The sequence below is a fragment of the Dermacentor albipictus genome, chromosome 5 (genome assembly GCF_038994185.2).
Source record: "Dermacentor albipictus isolate Rhodes 1998 colony chromosome 5, USDA_Dalb.pri_finalv2, whole genome shotgun sequence".
In the NCBI taxonomy this organism is placed as follows: Eukaryota; Metazoa; Arthropoda; class Arachnida; order Ixodida; family Ixodidae; genus Dermacentor; species Dermacentor albipictus.
The window spans coordinates 29,178,305-29,200,173 of record NC_091825.1 but is presented as its reverse complement, the minus strand read 5'-3'; the positions used below and the strand labels follow the sequence as shown (position 1 = coordinate 29,200,173).

Here is a 21,869-nt window from a genome sequence, read left to right as displayed (position 1 = left end):
CGAAATTGCATTAGCCACTGGTCAGGCAAACTGCCGTCAAAAGGTATGTCGTGGAAAGACGCCCAGGTTTGTTTTTCTGACTAGACGAGCATTGTGGCATGCTGCAATGATGCATTACTGAGGAAAACGTACGGTGTTAAGCTGAGTGAAAAGGAAATAATATGCATTTTGTCTGGCTACGCGTAGCTCACAATGCGCAGTCGTTGTGTCGCGTCATCTGTTCGTGTTTTACCGGCGGCGCAGCCTGCGGTATGTTGCAAGCGTCTGTCCTCCGCGAGGCGGCTCCTATAACTCTACGAAATTGGCAAGTGTAAACGTGAAAGGGCAGCAGGTCCTCACTCTGGTCACTGACAAGAATTTTCCTACACGCATAGGCAATTCCGTCACCCGGGACTCGAACCCCACCCTCGCCTTCGTGAGGAATGTCGAGGACGTGGGTTGGGAGAACACCGCCTTGGAGTTTGGCAGCGACCACTACATTTTCGAGACCAACTTCAAGCTGTCTCGGAGTAAGGTCAGGGAATTCACGTTCATCGATTGGGACCATTTTCGCAAGATTCGTGAAGAACCCGGGAGAGCCAGGGCTCCCGCCACTCTCGAAGAATGGTGTGAAGGCATCCGGAACGACGCTTCCGCGGCCACCAAGAAATTGGAAACAGATCTCGACGTCGAGCGGATGGACCGCAGGCTGCAGATCGAGCGGATGGAAGAAGGCCAAAACCACCTTGCTTCGCCGATGGAAGGGTCAAAGGCTCAATTGTAGACTCCGAAAGAAGATTTCGGAGCTCAACAAGGTCATCGATGACCACTGCAAGTGCTATGCCAGCAGAAGTGGGACGAGCTCTGCGAATCCATCGACGGACAAATGCGCAACGGCAAATCCTGGGGTATGCTGAAGCACCTTTTCGACGAAAGCGGCTCGAAGTCAAATCAAAGGCATACGTAGGCCCGGGCCCTTCAGGAAGCCACCAGGTCTCACACGGTCGATGAACTCGTCACAAAACTGAAACAGAAGTACCTGCCTCTCCGTCGCAAGGGAGATCCAACTCCCGGACTACCGAGGCCCTCCACGCCCCAAGCAGGACGAAGACTTCTCCATTGCCGAGGTCAGTCAGGCTATCTTCGCGCTCAATCGCAAGTCTGCACAGGGTCCGGATGGAGTCACCAACAGAATGTTGAAAAACCTCGACGACATGTCCATTGTCTTTCTGACCGACAGAATAAACGAGTCCTGGAAGAGCGGCATTGTGCCTGCAGAATGGAAGACGGCCTGCACGGTGCTAATTCCCAAGCTTGGCAAGGCCCCGAACATCGAGAACTTGAGGACGATTTCTCTGACCGCCTGCGTCGGCAAGGTCATGGAGCGCGTCGTCTTCAAAAGGCTCAACGGGTACCTCGAAGATAATGAGGTTTACACGTACATGATCGGCTTCCGCGCCAGACTCTCAACGCAGGATGCCATGAAACTAATAAAGCATGAGATTATGGATGGCCGTTCCAGAGACGTCAAGGCTCTGCTCGGTCTGGACCTCGAGAAGGCTTTCGACAATGTTGGGTCGCTCGAGGGTGCTCCCACGAACCTGAATGAGTCTGTTCACGACGCTGCGCGTGACCTCACCAACCGCGCTTCGTATATAAGAAGCACTGACTCCCTTCCTCTCTACCTGTCCAGAAGGGTCTTTCCACCTCCTCGCCCCAAGTTGAATAGGGCGCAAGCCGTTTCGCTTAGGCTTCTACAGACCAGCACATAACCGTGTCTGTCCGCTCTCCACGAGGCTTACCCCGACGTGTATCACGACGACGCCTGCCCGTCCTGCGGATGACGCCTGCCCCTTCTGCGGACAGACCTCCACTCTACCTCACATGCTCTGGGATTGCGGGTCGACATACCCCAAGTTCATCAAGGTGGAGTGCGACTCGCTGCTGCGTAGCCCCGCTTTAGAAAAGCAAATCCTGGCCAACCGGCGTGCCCGCGACCGGGCCGGTGGACTAGACCTGGCGGTCCCGACGTGGGACTAACCGTGTGCGCGACGAGTTCGCGTCCTCGCCGGACCTGCAATAAAGTTTATTCACTCACTCACTCACACTGACTTAGCACACGATGTGGACATCTACGCTGATATATATATATATATATATATATATGTTAAGGAAGATGACGAACGTGCGCGCAGTCAGCAGCATCGGCAGCACCAAGCGCGCAGCAGAAGCTCGAGCTCGGGGACTGTGCTCGGTGCATCGTAGAACCGGCGGTCGCTGCGAACTCGAATAAACCTCCTTCCTAATATATATATATATATATATATATATATATATACATATATATACATTTCTGGGCGTCTATTACTCTCGTCCTCTTCATCTGTACGTTATCATCATCATCCTTCATTGACCGATCCTCATCTGCAGTTCTGTGTGTGATCATCATCATCGGATGTGTGCCTCGCCTGGTTCGACGCCGAGTACTCGGGCCAAATAAACGTCGCTACAACAGAGACGTCATACTATATATATATATATATATATATGTATATATATGCAGGAAAGAGACGAACTCTCTGGAAGACTTATTTACTAAACGTATTCGGTTGGTGGTCCAGCCTTTGTAAGAGCAAAGGGTTTATTGTAACGTGGTGGTGACGTTGAATAACACAGTAGCAATGCTGTGAACGACAAAACTAACTTTTATTGGGTGAACCTGTGCCCAGAAAACAGGCTACACTTATAGCACAACGATAGCGGCGAACACGGTCGGCGATCGTCGAAAATCTGATCAGCGGGTCAAGCGCGTCGGCTTTTATAGGTCGGTCGTCGAATGTTCCAGATTACCCGCTGGGACCCGCGTGTCTTCCACAAAGTTCTACACTATTCGCGTAGCGCACAGATGCAACCAGATTACACAAGTTGCGGTGAAAAACAGCGGATGGAACCATCGATAACATTCCAGAAACTTCGGATACATGTAGGCGCGTCCCACGCTGTTCACACGTGTACTTATCTTTATCGGGCAACCACGTTTCGCCGCCCAACAAATGTAATCGCACAGCATATTCACACGTGTACTTATCTTTATCAGGCAACCACGTTTCGCCGCCTAATCGCACAGCGTGGGACGCGCCTGCATGTATCCGAAGTTTCTGGAAAGTTATCCATGCTTTTCCGCTGTCTGTTGTCGCCGAACCTTATTTTATCTGATTTCATCACCTGACGCCAATGGTGTAGAACTTTGTGGAAGGCACGCGGGTCCGAACGATTAGTCTGGAACATTCGACGGCTGCTCTACAAATGCCGCCGCGCTTGACCCGCTGATCAGATTTCCGACGATCGCCGACCGTGTTCGCCGTTATCGTTGTGCTGTAAGTGTTGCCTGTTTTTGTGGGCACAGGTTCGCCCGATAAAAGCTAGTTTTGTATTCCACCGTATTGCTGCTTTCTTCACCGTCACTGCCACGTGGCAATATATATATATATATATATATATATATATATATATATATATATATATAATGGAAAGGAGGTGCACTTAGCCTAGGGCTAAGTGCACTCCCTCTAGTGGCTAAGTGCAGCGAGCACGAGGACAGACGAGGAAGAAGTTATAGTAAAGCACGCGATCGCAGGGAAGACGCAGTTGCTGTTTGAGGCAAAACAACAACGGCGTCTTGTCTCCTTCTCTCCTTTACAATGGTGTAGTCGAAAACGAACCTGCTTTCAAGCATTCGAACATTTAGTGTGTCCTTATGATTCTTCGGTGTGCCGGGTTCCTTCTGGCCAGGAACGCCGTGCACGCCTCATCGATTATGAAGCACGCCATCCTACCACCATTGCAAGTAGCCACCAGACCATCCGGGGACGGCGTCCAAGCCTTCTCGGCAGCTGTAGGGCAGGACTGCACCGGTAACTTCGTCCAAGCCTTAGCCAAGGTAAAACAAGAGCTCCAGATTATGACGAGTGCCTTCGCATCCGTCAGCTGTTGCACCGTACTTTGGCGTCATACGGAAACAGTGTTTCGTCTCCTCTGTCTTGGACCAGTCCTGCCTGGAGACATCATCCACGCTTAGTTTGGCGAGGACATCCTCTTAGACGCTGCTTCGACCTCCAGGCCTCCAAAGCATGCCGTCAATGCTTCCTTCATGGTATAACTAGCTGCCATGACTAGAACGACCACACTGTTCGTGAACACCGCCTCCGATTCCTCAGGCAGCTCGAAAGGCAACCTGGGAGAGTTGGAGCACTGCGACATCCAGCCGCCGGCTTTGATGGAAATACTGGCTTCTCGCTGCTTTGAAGAAAAAATCATCCTTTGGGTTCAAGCTATCAAGCATTGGGGGATCGTCATGCTTGGCCACAAAAAAAGCGATGGCTGTTTTCAGCAAAACGACTTTACGGTACCCCCAAGGCATGAGAACTACGAAGGCATCAAGCAGTGGTTGTGGTCTGAATGGAGTGCCGCTCTAATAGCTGCTTTCAGCCACATTTCTTATGTTTACACAGCAAATTTCTTCGAACGGCGCTCCGGAAAGCTACCGCTCCGGTACTGTGGCTGGTGTGTCCAGCAACGTATCGACAGAGAAGTCCACAGGCTTCCCCGCCACAGACGCCGGCTCACCGGATGTTGCCGTCGGCTTCAGCACAGACGGTGGAAAGCGCATGGTGACCACCCCTCCTGAGTCAACCGATCACGTGGTGGTGCATTACAAACCGACGCCATCAGCTCTGCCACAACCTTTAAAGACGCAGCTGGTCACCGCTCATACTTTCACATGGCAAAGTAGGGCTGACTACGCCAGCTGAGCTCATGCGACGAAACCCCGGCGACGCTTGGAAGCCGCACCATCTCGCTGCTGTAGCTGCACCCGGGAAGGTTTTGGCAGACTGCCTCGCCACCTGCACCGCTGTGGCATGACAATTTACCATCAATTCCAGAGACAACGACTACTTTCCGTCCCCAGCAGTCATTGACGCGGCCTCCGCCCTCTTCAATGAATAAGCATAGTGAGGCACCGGCTCCCTTCACAGTAGACGTTCTGCCACTCTAGACTCCCGATGGGTCCACGGACCACAGAAACAAGATACTTCCTGACCCTCTGGTGCCACATCTCCGGTTATCAAGGCAGCCATTGACCGAAGGCATGGCCCTTCGTGCCATGCTCCCCAACATCTTGCTCAAAGAAGACGAAGCGACCAACATAGCTAAGATCATCTTCGTAGATCTTCCCGAGCGGCCCAAATCTACCTATGAGCCGCGCAAGAGAAAAGTTTCGGCGCAGATTCAGCTGTACTCTGTTTGGAACCAGCCACCTCCCGTTGGGCGACGACAGCGCTCTTGCAGTCACCCACAATACGCTGGCAAGGAATTGCCCTTCGTTCCTTCGTCGTACATGGATGACTCGGAGGCATGCGATATTTTACCGAATTCGGGCGATTTCAGAGCATTAGCCAAGCTGCGAAGAAGCACGCGAAGGCTCACCAGAACGGCTGCTCATCTTGCAGGCTCTCCTGTCGTACGTGTGAAAATGCGACGGGATAATCGTCGGCGACACCTGCGACCATAGGCGCCGACTACGGGGGGAGGGTGCTCTGGGGCCCGAGCCCCTCCGGAGTAGTCCGGGGGGCAGGGGTGCTGAGCGCACCGCACAGGCGATGCCGAAGCACTCCTCCCCCTGCCACACACTCACCTACAGCGTCATTACTAGAGCTTTGTCACCTACATCGTTTGTGTTTTCCTTTGACTTTCCTCGACCTTTTCCCTTGAAATATTACTGGGGCTACTAGCTTATTTTTTAATTCATACACTCACTTTAGTTCTGAAAATTCTGACAATAGGAGGACACACGCATTAGAAGCACTAGCGGCGACTGCCTCATCCGTATTTTCTCACTTCAACAATGTTTTAAATTTCCACTGAAAACAGCAACTTTTATTAGGGCTGCAAACATCGTCAGTTGCGTGCAAAGATTATAATATATGCAGGGTGTCCCATTTGAGTATCGTGCACCATGATCTAAAAACAGAGCAATGTGTTAGTCGAAGAAAACATCGTGCATATTGCTTACAGTACACTGGAGTAGCTTCCAGTAATTTCTTCGTTACTGAGATTTAATTAGGTAATTGTAATTAATTATCTCAATCGAGACGTACTATCCTACTCATCAGCGTGTCAATGAGGCATTTGAAGGCGCAGCCAAGGAACATCTCACTGCGTTATTTTCAGCGACCATGTAATTGCAGCGCTGAAAATTTGTGGGTGCTCGTTGGAATCGGTTGGCGTAGTACAGGGGTCATTGGAGATCGCAGGGCCATCAAAGCCGTCCTGCACTGCACATAAACGTGGCCGTCCAGTGCGCCCACGATCGGGCCGGCAGGTTATATTTTGTCAGTCCCGTCGTGGGATTAGCCGGGTGCGCGTTTTATCGTGTTTTGCTGGACCCAATTAAAGTTTATTAACTGACTCACTCACTCACACCACGTGACTGTGCTCCAACTCACATCATATAGCAGCGCCCTCGAACAGCGTGCTTCTGAGTTAGTGGGAACGAAATAAAGGAAATAAAAAAATGGGGTTTTACGTGCCAAAACCACGTTTTGATTATGAGGCACGCCGTAGTGGAGGACTCAGGAAATTTCGATTACCTGGGGTTCTTTAACATGCACCTAAATCTAAGTACATGGGTGTTTTCGCATTTCGCCCCCATCGAAATGCGGCCACCGTGGCCCGGATTCAATCCCGCGGCCTCGTGCTCAGCATCCCAACACCGTAGCCAATGAGCTATAAATAAAGAGGAAATAAAGAAAAATAATATATGTTGCGATGGTTGACGGGTGGAGGCAACGCCCCTCCCAAAAGAACGAGACAGTCGTTCCAGCCGAAGAACGCCGGGTTTATTCACGCTCGGAAATATAAAGGAAAGATAAGGGGAGAGGGAAGGTGTGACAGAAAGAGTGCGCACATGCGCACTGAAGGAACTAGCTTGCTTGTCATGTTCATGGGTTACCGCATTTCTTCACCCTTAGTAACCAAAACGCAACACAGGTTTCTTTGATCGTGTGGAGCGACGTAGCTCCAGAGGTTGCGCTTCTGGTATTCTCTCAGGTGTTTCAAAGGTCCTTGGTTCCTTTAATACCGGGGAACCCGTTGTAGGAAGCCTGGACAGGTCGATGGCTGCTGGGGTCTCATCTGTGGTCCGCTTACGAACTTGATCCAAGTGGCGGCGGACAAACCCGTCCGCAGTCTTAACATCCAGGAGGCGAGCGCCAGGAGGCGAGCGCCAGAAGTAGCTTCCACAGTGCCTGGGGCCCACTTATCACCGACGCCGTAATTTCGCACGTACACATAGTCTCCCGGTGCAAAGTTCCAGCTTGAGTCATTGACAGCTTTAGCAGGGCAGGCTCTGGGAGGAAAAGACATGTCCAGTCTTGTGCGCAACCGGTAACCTAATAGCATCTCTGAAGAAGAAGGGCCTCCTTGGTGTGATGCGTTTCGATGATTGCACAACAGCCGGGCCAACGACGTTATGATGCAACTGCCTCCTATCTTCTTCAAGCCTTCTTTGACGGTGCGCACGGCTCGCTCGGCTAGGCCATTACTCTGGAGGTGATAGGGGGGAGCCCGAATACGCACTATTCCATTTCGCTTCATAAACTGCTCGAACTCCCATGCTGTGAACGGCGTTCCATTGTCTGACACGACCGTCCGCGGTATACTGAAACGGCTAAATATTGTCCTGAGGGCATTAATGGTGCTGTCAGCGTTAGCCTGCGACATGGGAACCGCTTCAATACACTTTGTGTGTGAATCGACGACTACCAGAAGCATTTTCCCTTTGATTGGTCCCGCATAGTCGATATGCAAGCGTGACCACCTTTCGCGCGTATCGGGCCAACTTACTGGTTCTTTCGCCTGAGGCATCGGTAACGTTTGCACGCGGTTGTGGCAGGTCGCTGCAATGCTCTCGATGTCGTGGTCTAAGCCGGGCCACCAAAATAAAGACCTGGCTTTTGCCTTCATAGCGGGCACGCCTTGGTGGGCTGCATGTAGTAGCTTTAGCAGCTTTCCTCGCGCCTTTGTCGGCACTACAAGGCGATGACCCCAGTAGAGCACTTCTTCAGTAACAGACAGCTCATGCCGCTTTTTGTAGAACTCCGCCATCTCTTTCGTTTCCATGTCAAAACTGCGCGGCCAACCTTCCCATGTGTACTTGCGTACCTGTGAGAGTACCTCATCAGCGACGGCGAGTGCTTTGAGTTCCTTTAACGGCACGGCAGGCTGATCCCACTTGTCCAGGGTCAGTACAATTTGGGCCTCATCTTCTGGTCCGCTTCGTCCTGTGACGGTTGAGGCAGGTGGCTCAGAGCATCGGCATCGCACATAAATTTTCCAGGCTTATGTTGCAATCGATATCGGTAGGCCCCGATTATGATTGCCCATCGCTGAATGCGGGCAGCGACCATAACCGGCGTTTGCCTGTCCGCTCTTAGGAGACCCAACAATGGCTGGTGGTCAGTTATTAGTGTGAATTGCCTGCCCAGCAGATAATCTCGCTACCTCGTGACACCGTAGACGAGAGCTAATGCCTCACGCTCGATCCGCGAGTAATTCTTTTCTGCGGCAGTGAGCGTCCGAGATCGGAATCCTAGGGGCTGATACTGTCCTGCAATGCGATGGAATAAAGCCACTCCCACGCCGTAGGGTGACGCATCAGCCTCCAAAAATAGCTCTTTTGTGGAGTCGAAGTGAGTCAGCACCGGCGCGGAACATAAAACGGCTTTAGCCTTCCGGAATGCCTCATCCTCAGGCTCTTCCCAAGACCATTTCGATTTCTTTTTCTAGAAGTCGGTATAAGGGGCTGAGGAGCGTGTACAGATTAGGCAAGAATTTGTTATAAAACGTGAGCATGCCCAAAAAATGGCTGTGGCTTAGGTAAGGTTAAGCCCAGGATGCGAAGCATACTAGCCTTTATTTTAGTTGTTGAACCACTGTTTAGCCTGGTGAACTGCTGTTGCTTGGCTATATTTGGTTCGGCTAGACTCATGCGTTACTTCTTCGCCTTCAAGAGTGGAACGCGACAGCGTTCCCGTCGACCCGCCAAGGGCTGTAAGACAATGGGCTACAGGGCAGCGACTACGCGCCCCGCATTGGACGCGGTGAGCGTCGAGCAAAGCAGCGTTCGGCGCGGCAACGAAATGTGCGCCTGAGCAAGAGACGCACGCCTTAGAAACAGCTCGTTTCTAAGGCAACACCGCATTCACTAGAGGCGCTTTTGTACCGCTTTGAAGCATCGTACTCGTGGCTCAGTGGTAGCGTCTCCGTCCCACACTCCGGAGACCCTGGTTCGATTCCCATCCAGCCCGTCTTGCAAGAGTTGAGCCAAAGCCACTTCTCCTCTGTCGTGACGTCACGGTGTCACGTGATTTCATGGCGACACCGCCGCGCCTGAGGAGCTGGGTTGAGCTCTCGTAATATGCTTCGCATAAAATGACCGAAGCCCCGTAACGTTTCGAGGAGTCGGAGCCAGCTTAATTGCCTCGATGTTCTTCTCTGACGGGTGCAGCCCTGCGGCATCAATTCTATGTCCTAGGTACGTAACGGACGATTCGCCTAGTCGGCACTTGTCCGCCCGGAGCTTGATGCCGTATTCCCTGAAACGCTGCAGAACTGCTTGCAGATTCGTATTTGGCTGATGCTTTGCATCTGCTATTAAGACATCATCTAAGTACGCTTGAACCCCTGGAAGACCTTGCAGAACGTACTCAATCGTTCTTTGAAAAATCGCAGGTGCAGACACGATTCCAAATGGCAGTCGATTATAGCAGAAGAGGCCCTTGTGTGTATTTATAACAGCTAATTTACGCGAATCTTCGTCCAGAAGAATTTGGTTGTAGGCATCGCGTAAATCCAAGATGCTGAACTGCTGTCCCCCGCGAAGCGTAGCGAAAATGTCTACTACGGGTAGAGGATACCTTTCCACTTCAAAAACTAGGTTCAGTGTTACTTTAAAATCTCTACAGATGCGAACTGTCCCATCGCTTTTCAATACGGGAACCACCGGGGTGGCTGATTCTGCATAGGAAACAGGCGAGATAATGCCGGCGGCCACGAGTCGGTCTAACTTGGCGGAGACCTTGTCTAACAGAGCGAACGGAACATTTCTTGCCTTGCAGAACCTTGGTGTTGCTCCGTCCTTTATATGCAGCCATGCGGGTGGCCCCTTGATGAGTCCCAAGCCCTCCGTGAAGAGGTAAGCGTACTGCTCCATAACGGGTGCTGCTCTTTGGCTCTCCAGCTTCACTTTGGTTGACTGTGACGTGATCTGAAGAAGCGGTGCCCCTTTTAGTTCGAGTTTCTGCAGTAAATCACGGCCACAAAGGCTAGGGCCTTCGCAGTTCAACACTGCGAGATTGCAGTCAACTGTCGCAGACTGATAGGAAGCTTGCATTGGCAGAACGCCCAGCACTGGTAGCTTTCCAAGGTAACATAAAATCGTTAGCGTAGCCTCACAAATCGGTGGCCAGTTATGACGATGAGCTTCGTATATTGCTTTAGGCACCACGCAGACAGGCGAACCGGTGTCGATTATCATTTTCAGCGGAATTCCATTACCCGTGACAAGTTTCTGTATGGGCGCAACCAGACATTCATTACTTTTTACTGACCATATCTGCAATGCATTGCTGCCGCTGTCTTCAATTTCAGCTGAACATTCAGTTATCGCCAAGGTTCGATGGGCGGGAACTGTTCGCGAGTATACTCGCACCAAGTGACCTTGTCGCCCGCATTTGTAACACCAGCACGTTCGCAGCGAGCACGCAATGGCTTGATGCCCTTGTCTGCCACAGCAGCTACAATGTTGCACTGACATACTCGGTTCATTCCTTGATATTGCGGGTTCCGCTTTCCGCTGAAAGTTGAGCCCATCGATGGCGTCACCTTGACTGTTTATCTGTTGCGAACCTAGCTCTGCGCTTTCCGCTGAAAGTTGAGCCCATCGATGGCGTCACCTTGACTGTTTATCTGTTGCGAACCTAGCTCTGCGCTTTCTGCTGCTAGAGCAAGTGCTTCGGCTTCCGCAAGAGTCAAATCCTTCTTGGCTAGTAGCTGTTTCTGCAAGTTTTTCGACTGCACTCCGAAAACGATGCGATCCCTCAGCATTCGCTGCAACATCGAAGAGAAATTGCAGTTATAGACTATTCTCCGAATCTCTACGATAAACGCCTGCATAGACTCTCCTTCTTGTTGGCTTCGATGAAAGAACTTGAAACTTTCTGATATCTCGTTAGGACATGGATCATAGTGCTCATTCAAGGTTGAAACGACTTCTTCGTAGCTTAGCGAGCTCGGTTTTCTGGGTGCTACTCTACCGCAAAGAATCGGCACGGTCCGAGATCCTAACGCCGCAACCAACAAGGCTCTCTTCTTGGCGTCGTCTGTAACTTCGTTTGCTTCAAAGTAAGCGTCGACTTTTACGAGATATGCGTTCCACTTATCTGTGTCCTCTACAAAATCCGGAAGCTTGAGAGCCATGGTGGCGGCTGGGCTGATGGCGTCTTCGTGTCCTGGCTGGTGCACGGTCGCTGCTGCGTATCCGTGGGGGTTCTCGTCTCCACTGTTGCGATGGTTGACGGGTGGAGGCAACGCCCCTCCCGTAAAGAACGAGACAGTCGTTCCAGCCGAAGAACGTCGGGTTTATTCACGCTCGGAAATATAAAGGAAAGATAAGGGGAGAGGGAAGGTGTGACAGAAAGAGTGCGCACATGCGCACTGAAGGAAATAGCTTGCTTGTCATGTTTATGGGTTACCGCAATATACATAGAGGAAATAAAGAAAAAAACATCGTGATCGAACTGGTGCCTTATTTGCCGCGCCCCGGCGAAAGTAACACGTCACGTTTGGTGTTAGTTGGAAACAAGCTGTGATAGATGTTCTCTTAGCGTAGGTAAAGTGGGCGTATGCTTTTTTTGCCACAAAGCCTGTCACCACGAAAGCAAATTGTCTGTGCAAAGGTTCAAAGGTGCGTTTTGTTTCGTCTCAGTCGCTATGTGTTTCTATAATGAGCAGAAGGTAAACACGATCCTTGCCTTGGGGTCTGCAAATGGCAAGAAGAGGACGACCGCGCGAATATATATACATGCATAAAAACACACACACACACACACACACACACACACACGCACACGCACGCGCACGCACACGCACACGCACACGCACACACACACACACACACACACACACACACACACACACACACACACAGTCAGTCGTGGAAGCATTGCGGTAGACCAAACGCATCGACTGTCATCAGAAATTATGAAAACCTGAGACAAACCAGCAGCTTCATCTCAGTCCTAGCCTACACACGTATGTTCTAGCGTTCATGGGCTCAAACCCTCATGCTAGCGTGCGAGACATGGCCGCCCAGATACCAATTTCCAAGTCATCAGTTTGAAGGATTCTAAATGACGGCTTTTCACCCGTGCCACTTTAACCAGCACCAATGTCTAGATGATAGGGACCTGTAGAACCGTCTATATTTCTCAGATTCTGTCCTCACAAAAGCCGGTGAGCCACCCACTTTTTGAGCAATATCATGTGCACAGATGAAGCCAATTTTCCCAGCAATGCCTAGGTAAATTTGCATAATATACGCTATTGGAGGGACTCCAATGTACAATTGGTAAATCGCAATACGCACCAGTGCCAGTGGTCGCTCGATGTGTGGTTCGAAATTAACGCCGGTGCTACATTCGGCCCAATCTTCTTCGATCACACACTAAGTGGAAAGCATTACGTGAACGAAATCTTTGAAGGAGTGGTGGATGAGTTTCTGAGCGAAGTGCCGCTGTCACATCTTCCACTTCTGTGGTATCAGCGAGATGGGCTGCGAGCACACAGCAACAGTCGAGCGCGAAACTGGCTGGATGCGACATTTCATGCGCGATAGATTCGGAGGCATGGGCCTGTGAATTGGCCGGCTAGGTCACCTGAAGTCTCTCCACTCGATTTCTTTCGTTGGGGTTATGTGGAAGATCATGCTTACATGACCGAGACGGACGTCAAAGGACCTCAAGGCGAGGATAACGGATGTGTGCCATAGAAGTCCAGCGTCGGTCATCAAGCCACAGAAGATGTGATAAAGCGCACTCAGTACTGGGAACCGCAGGAGACCTATTCGTACACGTCCTCTAGGCAGCAGCTGGTGTTCAACGGAGCTTACGAATTGATAGATAATAAAGGCACACTGAATTCTGATGTATTGCTTGTTTGTTTTTTGTGCAGACGTCCCGATTACCGCATAGGCTTTTTTAGTAGTGGTGACTTACTTTCTTGAACGCACCGAATTTGCCTTTTCTCTACACGTTGGTCTCTTCCCGCTCTGTTCATTTTGCTTTTATTTTTTGACACAAACTTGTTTTTGCAGCAGGTACACACTTTCACGAAAAATAAAACGGTCACATTAATTTGCCTTTGGTGCAAAGCAAGTTTCTGGCACGAAATATAATTTCGCGCGCACTCCTCGCGCACGAATACAGCACAAGAGAGCAGCAGGCAGCGTGTCTTAACCAGAGCAGCTCAGGCAATCCCGAGCTCGCGCCCCCCGGGCGACTGGCGATGTGGCTACGGCGCCGTGCATTACTCTTCACAACAATCACCCCCCACAGGAAAAGGAGCCATCCTGGCGACTCATGGCTAACATAAAATCATGGGGTCGTAATACGGCATCAGGCGTTGTACGTGGACGGTTTCACGACCATGGCAGCGTTGGTCCGTAGATGGCGTGAGAGGCTCGACAATACGCGACAATAGGCGATGTCTGCGCTACAACACGGTAGGGTCCTTGATATTTGGAGACAAACTTGGATGAGATTCCAGCAGGAACGGCGGGATCCCAAAGCCACACAAGGGATTCAGGAAGAAAGTGACAATGCGAGTGTTCATCGTCAAGTCTAGATTTTTGTTTCCATTGGGCGATGGCTGTAAAGGAACGGGCGAGCTGACGGCATTCCTCTCCGTGGCGGGCAGCTTCAGAGAGGGGAATACATTCGGATGAGTCGGGTCTGTACGGAAGAATGGTGTTGAGGGTAGTCGAAGCTTCGCGGCCATATAAGAGGAAGAATGGGGAGAAATTTGTGGTCGCCTGTGGCACAGTGTTGTAGGTGAACGTGCTGAATGACAAAATGTGGTCCCAATCAGTGTGATCAGAGGCGACGTATTTGGAAAGCATGTCGCCAAGGGCGCAGTTAAATCTTTCCGTCAGACCATTAGATTGATGATGGTAGGCGGTGGTGGTGCAATGAACGATGCGACATTCAGCAAGGAGCGCGTTTACGACTTCGGAGACGAAGACACGTTCTCTATCACTTAAAAGTTCGCGAGGTGCACCATGACGGAGAATAAAGTTTTTTTGGAGGAAGGATGCTACATCGCGAGCGGTGGCAGCAGGCAGAGTGGCTGTTTCTGCGTATCGCGTCAAACGGTCGATGGCGACGACTATCTAGCGGTTCCCGGAAGCCGTGCTCGGAAGGAGTCCATACAGGTCAATGCCAATGCGATCGAAAGGCCTGGCAGGACACGGGATTGGTTGGAGTGGACCAGATACATGCGGAGCAGGAACCTTGAGGCATTGGCACTGAGGGCACGACCGAATTACTTGCACGCAAAGGTGCACATTCCACGCCAATAAAACCTGGAGCGAAGCCAGGCGTACATCTTGAAGACATCCGCATGTGCACACTGCGGGTCAGTGTGGAAGGCAGAACATATTTCACCACGAAGATGTCGAGGTATGACCGGCAACCACTCGCGGACGTCAGAGACGTAATTCCGGCGATAGAGAAGTCCATCCCGAATTTCGAAGTGAGATGCTTGACGGCGCAAAGCTCGAGAAGGTGAAGAAACAGTCGACGGGTTTGAAAAGCAGCGGATAAGAGTACTAATCCAGGCATCCTTGCGTTGCTCCGAAGCCATGTCGCAGCCTGCTGGGAACGAAAGTGCTTGGTCAACGGCAGAGAAGCAGGCATCGCTTTCGGTTGACCCGGGCGAATAGGAAGCGAGTCGGCATCGGTGTGGCGGCGGCCAAACCTGTAGATAGCATGCACGTTGAAATCTTGCAACCGCAAGGCCCAGCGAGCTACTCGACCTGAAGGGTCCTTCAACGTGGACAGCCAAGTAAGTGCATGGTGATCTGTAATCACGTCGAAGAGGCGGCCATAGAGGTAGGGTCGAAATCTGCCAAGTGCCCAGATTATGGCCAAGCATTCCTTCTCCGTAAAGTAATAATTGTTCCCGGATTTGGCGAGGGTGCGGCTTGCGTATGCAACAACGTACTCATCGAATCCAGATTGGCGCTGCGCGAGCACAGCGCCGAGTCTAACACCGCTGGCGTCGGTGTGTACTTCGGAAGGAGCTGTCGGGTCGAAGTGACGTAGTACAGGCGCCGAGGTCAGTAGACGATGCACCTCTTGAAAGGCATCGTCACAAGCGGACGACCAGGCGTAGTCATTCAAGTCGCTTTGTAGAAGCTGATTCAAGGGGCGGTGATGGACACAAAATTTCGAATGAAGCGGCGAAAGTAAGAACACAGGCCAAGGAAGCTGCGAAGTTTTCTTACGGAGGAAGGTTTGGGAAAATCAGCAACTGCACGGAACTTGGTGGCGTCAGGAAGGATGCCGTGTTTAGATACTACATGGCCAAGGATGGTGAGCCGACTTGCGTCAAAGTGGCATTTCTTCAGGTTGAGCTGATGGCCGGCGGCAGTTAGGCACTGCAACACTTCCTCCAGCCTACAGAGGTGGGTGGGAGAATCGGGCGAAAAAATAGCCACATCATCTAACTAGCACGGGCAGTTTTTACACTTGAGACCACGCAAAAGATTGTCCCTCATACGCTCAGATGTTGCGGGGGCGTTTTAAACCCGAAAGGCATGACACGAAATTCATATAGGCCATCTGGTGTTACAAAGGCCGTTTTTGTTGGTCTTCGGGTGCCATGCGGACTTGTCAATAGCCGCTGCGTAAGTCGATAGAAGAGAAGAACTCCGCGCCTTGGAGGCAGTCGAGGGCGTCGTCAATTCTCGGAACAGGGTAAACATCTTTGCGAGTTATGTTGTTAAGCCGACGGTAATCGACACAGAATCGTATCGATCCATCCTTCTTAAAAGAAGAACGGGAGGTGCCCAGGGGCTGTCTGAAGGCTGAATGACGCCGCGCTTGAGCATGTCAGCTACTTGGTCGTCGATAACACGGCGCTCTGTCGCGGACACGCGATGTGGTCTTTGTCCCGATGGCGCACTGGTACCCGTGTCGATGCGATGACAAAGAGTTGACGTGCGGCCCAAGAGAACATGCTGGCAGTCGAATGACGAACGGAACTTGTCGAGATGGCGTAGAAGCTGGGCGGGTTGAGAAACAGTCAACGTGTCGTCGATGGAGCTATGTAAAACATCGGGCGAAGTTGGCTGCTGCGCGGGGTTACAGGTCACTACGGCGACCTCATGAGTCGCGATAGGACCAGTTGGCATGTCAATGACGGCAGCAGAGTCGACACACTGAGGACGGCCAACGCACTCCCCACGAAGCCAAGTGAGAGGACAGGATAATCGCTTGGCAACGAGCAATCTGCTGACGCTTGTATGAACGTCCAAAAGAGCGAAAGGCAACGGGGAACATTTGCGATGAGCGAAAATTGCAGATGGTGCAAAAAGTGCGCTGACATCAGCAACAATGTTGCATGACACTGTGACAAGGTCAGATGAGTGCGGTGGAATTGTAACGTCTTCGGCAACAAATATTTATCTTCAGGTTCACGAGCGTCAATGAGTGGGGCATTACACAGCCTTTGAAATTCCACTTCAGCATGAGAACAGTCGATGACGGCCTTATTAGCGGAAAGGAAATCCCAGCCCAAAATAAGATCGTAGGAACAAGAACACAGCACAAAAAATTTGACGATGTAAAGGAGGCCGTTGATCACAACGGGAGCAGTACACGCAGCTGCAGGCGTGATGCGGTCTGCGCTGGCAGTGGCGTCGTGACTTTTCTGAGCGAACGGCAAAGATTGGCACTACTAACTGAAACTGCGGCACCAGTGTCAGCGAGGGCGGGTGCAGTGACACCGTTCACATACACGTCAATAACATTAGTCGGAGAAGGGAGAGGCCTTGGTCTGTTCGTGGGTGACGCATTTCTTGCTTCTGGAACTGCGACGATTAGTTTTCCCGTTCTGACGAAGAAGGACGACGGCGCATCGGCGAAAGCGAGTAGCGTCGAGGCGATGGCGAACGGCGGTCAACAAGAGGGCGGTGGTGCGAGTAGGAAGACAACTGGCCGGGGTTCTGAGACGCGGAGGATGACGGGTATGGGGAAATGTATGGTGCGGCGTCGAAGCTACGGAGGAAGGACGTTGCGCGGCGACGACAAAATTGTGCAACGTGGCCAGGTACACCACAAGCAAAACATATTGGTCAGTTGTTAGGAGTGCACCAATGTCCACTGCTGTACCGCGGCTGAACGAAGTGAGGAGCTGTACGCAGTGACACGATGGACGGGGATGGCACGAAGGTCGGAGGTGGTGGCCGCGTGAGAGCCTCGCCATAGCTGAGAAGTGCAGTCACCTCGGGAAAAGGAACGGGAGTCGGCACAGGCGGAGTCTTGCAAGCAGAAGGGAGAGCTGCGCACACTTGCTTGTGTATGACCCGGCGAAGGTTGGCCAGCAAAGACGAAGGTGGTGGCGTGGCTCAGGACAGCAGCGAAAGCTGACGAGCGACCTCAGCACCGGCGAACTCTTTTATCTGGCCAAGCAGGGAGTCCATCTCCGGAGCCGCGGTCATGCTCGCGAGGGTTTCGTCGGACGCAGGGGGGCGCCGCGTGAGAAGGCGCTGTCTGCAGAGCTCGTCGAAACTCTGGCAAAGCTCAATGACCTGAGAGACAGTGTCTGGGTTTTTGGAGAGGAGCATATGAAAGGCATCGTCAGAATCGCCCTTCATGATGTGACGTACTTTGTCCGCCTCCGCCATCGTCGGTTTGGCACGTCGGCAGAGGTCGACGATGTCTTCTATGTAGCTTGTGAACATTTCACCAGTTTGCTGGGATCGGCTTCATAGGCGTTGTTTAGAGCGAAGTTCGCGCACGCCAGGGCGGCCGAAAACTTCTGCGATGCCAGTTTTGAAGCTAGCCCACGTGCGGAGATCGGCTTCGTCGTTTTTGAACCACAACTTGGCGACGCCCGATAAATAGAAGATCGCGTTGCCGAGCTTTAAGGGATCGTCCCATTTGTTGGTGTTGTTGTCCTGAGTGGCCGTGGTTGCTGGCGCGTTCATACGATTCCAGCCAATCTTCAACGTCTTTCTCATCGGCGCCGCTGAAGATATCAGGATCCCTATGACGCTGGGCACCGGAACATACAATGGCTGGAGTAACCGGTGGGGATGTCAGGCTGGGGTCGTCAGGCATGACGGATGGCAGAGTTCGGGTGCGTAATTCCAGGATGGGGAAAACAGCAGCACCTTTACCAGAATCTAATATGAATGCAGCACAAGAGAGCAGCAGGCAGCGTGTCTCAACCAGAGCAGCTCAGGCAATCTCGAGCTCGCGCCTCCCGGGCGACTGGCGATGTAGCTGCGGCACTGGGCATTCCTCTCTCTCTCTCTCTCTCTTTCATATATATATATATATATATATATATATATATATATATATATATATAATGTGTGTGTGTGTGTGTGTGATTCGGAAAGCTGGTCGGGCCGGGGTTATCCCCCCCCCCTCCCCTTGAAGAAATGAAAACTCTCCGCCTGTGCCTGTGACCAGCGCCCAACAGGCAGTGTCGCCCGCCAGAGGAGCTGGTTGCGCGCTGGACGGCTCACTAATGTCGACTTTAATCCCTGGACAAGTTGCCTGCCTGCTAAGTTGTGTGGTTGCAAGCAGTGCCGAAAACTTGCAGCCATGGCTGAATGTGAAGACGAAGTGCACTTAGCCTAAGGCGCTCGCGCAGCCAGCACGAGAAGAGACAAAGTGAAAATAAAGCAAGCGATACAATATGAACGAACAAGTTGATTTGTGACATGAAAGTTGAGGGACCGCATTGTTAAGGCAAAAAAAATGCACGTTATGTAGATGATTATTTTTGGAGACATGGTATGACTCAAAGACGAAAAATTTTCTCATTGAGTACTTTTATCAACCAACTGCCGCAGCCCTTCTACCACTCTCAGTAGTCCAACTCAATCTTCATATTTAACATTTCCACTTCCACTTACCTTTACTATTGTTTACTCCCTTATTCGTCTCGTTACGGGTGAGAATTAGGAATAGGAATTAGGAAAATATTTATTGATGTTCAAGAAACATTGCAGGATCCGTGTTGATGGATTTGCAGTTGTTTGCCACCACCTTTGTATGTTTGTGGTTAATAGCGATTAGTAGAGCGCTGGAAAACACGAGGGCAAAACAAAGCACATTCAGTTAAGCGTGCTTTTTTCTCGGACGCAAGCACATTAGACTCATGGTGCTCGTGTTTCCTTCGTCGAGATATCTTTAGTCAAACGTACCAGCAAGCCCATATCGCCACCCTTCTTTAATAGAGCACCGTGATATGAAACTGTCTTGCACTTTGGTTTGCAGGATTAAATCTACAATGTTCTTTCTGGAAAATCTTAAGAGATAATTACGGAGTTGAAAGATCAGCACCGAACCTTTCAAATACGGCTTATGTGGATGACAACAAACGTTTTCGGTTTTGCTTTGCGCAGTAGAAATACCAGTTGCAAAGACACAGTTATTACACAAAGTACAAACGCCCACCTGCCGTTGGCTTGTGCCCGAAGATTCCGCAGTAAGCACAGGGGAGCCGTATACTTCCAGCGATGTCTGTGCCGATTCCTATGACGGATCCCGCAGCGGCTATAAGGCTGCCTTCGCCACCTGTCCGGGAAAAAGTGTACAGGCAGAACTCGTTCAGAAAAAAAAGCTTAAACGACAACAGAGATAAATGTGCAATGCACATTACCGGCGATGATCAGCATGAAGCATTTAAGACCTGTCATACAGTGGTCATGTCTGAGCTGTGCGCTCGGTACACATGGACACCAGCAATGAAAGGTCGTTGTCAAACCTCAGAAAATGATTTACCTAAGAAATTGAACTTGCGTTAGTCTCCTGAACACTTTAAACAAGACGCTTTCGCAAGCATACGAGACGTTTCTTGACTGCTTTATCCAAGCCATGCAGAGAGGCTTATACCGCCACACGACTGGTGTTAATTCCCAAGCGCACAGAACAACATTGTAGTAATCAAAAGTAAGAAAACTGTTGCATTTATTCAAGACTGGGAGTTCGAAGCCAAATTCCACAGAACGAGACCTATGGCATTAGTATAGATTGTCTGGCACTGGTGCGTAAATGACAAACAGCTACTTGGACTTCGTAAATAACCAGCCTATGCGAGATGAGTCAGAAATCGCATGCCTCATTTCATAAAAGCCAGAAAATAAAGAAGTTCACAAAATCGTCACATAAAACGTTGTACAAGCAATAAAAACATCACGCAAAAGAAGAATATCATCCACAGTGCCCATGTACGTTGGGGAACGTCATGTGCTCAGACACCACCGGGAATACTTTCGTTACCATTACTTTCGTCCTCAATTTATTGATCATAGTTTCCATACCTCAACCTGTTCAATATTAGGTTATCCAATAGTGTCACCTATGCTCTTTAGAGGCAAAACATCTCAGTAGTCAAAATATTTAGCTGTGATGGGGGTAAATTAAACAAACGGCTTTTAAATATAATTGAAATGCTTAAGCAGCATAACTTCAAGAACATATTTGTAAACCCAACAAATTTCTCAGTACATGTCGGCAGCGCATAGCAGCTACACGATCCTCTCTGCGGAGACTACACACCCAATTTGCATGCGCTGCTGTTGCTGCTGCACGCTAATGGAGAGGCGGTACCTAACGCCAGCGTGAAAAGCATGCATGACTGCGCTCCATGCCATGACTCTCCCATGAAGCCCTGTTAGGATCCAGCCTGCAAAGCGGCTATGCAAATTACTGAAGTGTAATGAATACCTTGCTGTCACTTTGCGCATAGTCTGCCTCAGGGGGATATGGGGCAGTTTGATAATACAACTACCTCCAAGTATGCTTTTGAAACACATAACCTTGTCCGGGTCGACCATTTGTATCACTTTAAGTTGTTATTAAAAATGTATTTTTGATGGCATCCATTGCCAATTTTTATTCGACTCTGGCATCTTTGGACATGCGTCATGCTAACATACACACAAGAACTAATAATACATGGAATATGCCACGATTTTGTACTAACTATAAATTACAAATGCCTTACAACCTGCCCCATGTTCTAAACACATATAAACACACAATAGGATATGCCAAAGCTGAGCTGCGGAAATATTTTGTTGAAATGTGATTTTATGTCTATGTTTTGCTTGATTATTCCTATTTAATTCTGAATATTTGTATGACCATTTGAGCGTGTCTATTTTCAATTTCAGTGTTTAATTTTATCTTGCAATAGATTATTACACTCTGTATGTGTAACTGGTGAATGTTTTCTCTTTATTGACTGTAACTATTGTGTGTGTGTCTGATTTCTGTAACGCTCCTGTGCTACTGCTTGTAGGGGTTGTCTGGACATAGTCAAGCTGCTCATGCAGCTTATTGCCAGAAAACCCTCCAGTTGAACTTGGAAAATAAACTTACTTACTTACTTACTTACTTAGTTACTTACTTGTTTCATGTCGGCTGAACACGGAGTTACGACGAAAAAAAATCGAATGTGCTGCAATTTAAAGAATCTTTGCAGTTAACAGTCATAGGTTCTTCCCATTCAATCGGTATTGTAATGCCTAT

General features: G+C 50.3%; 1 protein-coding gene across 1 annotated transcript in view; it reads right to left on the bottom strand.

Annotated features, from left to right (window-relative positions):
• LOC139059866 (fatty-acid amide hydrolase 2-A-like) overlaps window positions 1-21,869 on the bottom strand; it is a 109,746-nt gene that overhangs the window by 16,325 nt on the left and 71,552 nt on the right. Inside the window, exon 4 of the mRNA XM_070538339.1 lies at window positions 19,791-19,910. Coding sequence (XP_070394440.1) covers window positions 19,791-19,910 — 120 coding nt within the window. The remainder of the gene's footprint in view (window positions 1-19,790; window positions 19,911-21,869) is intronic.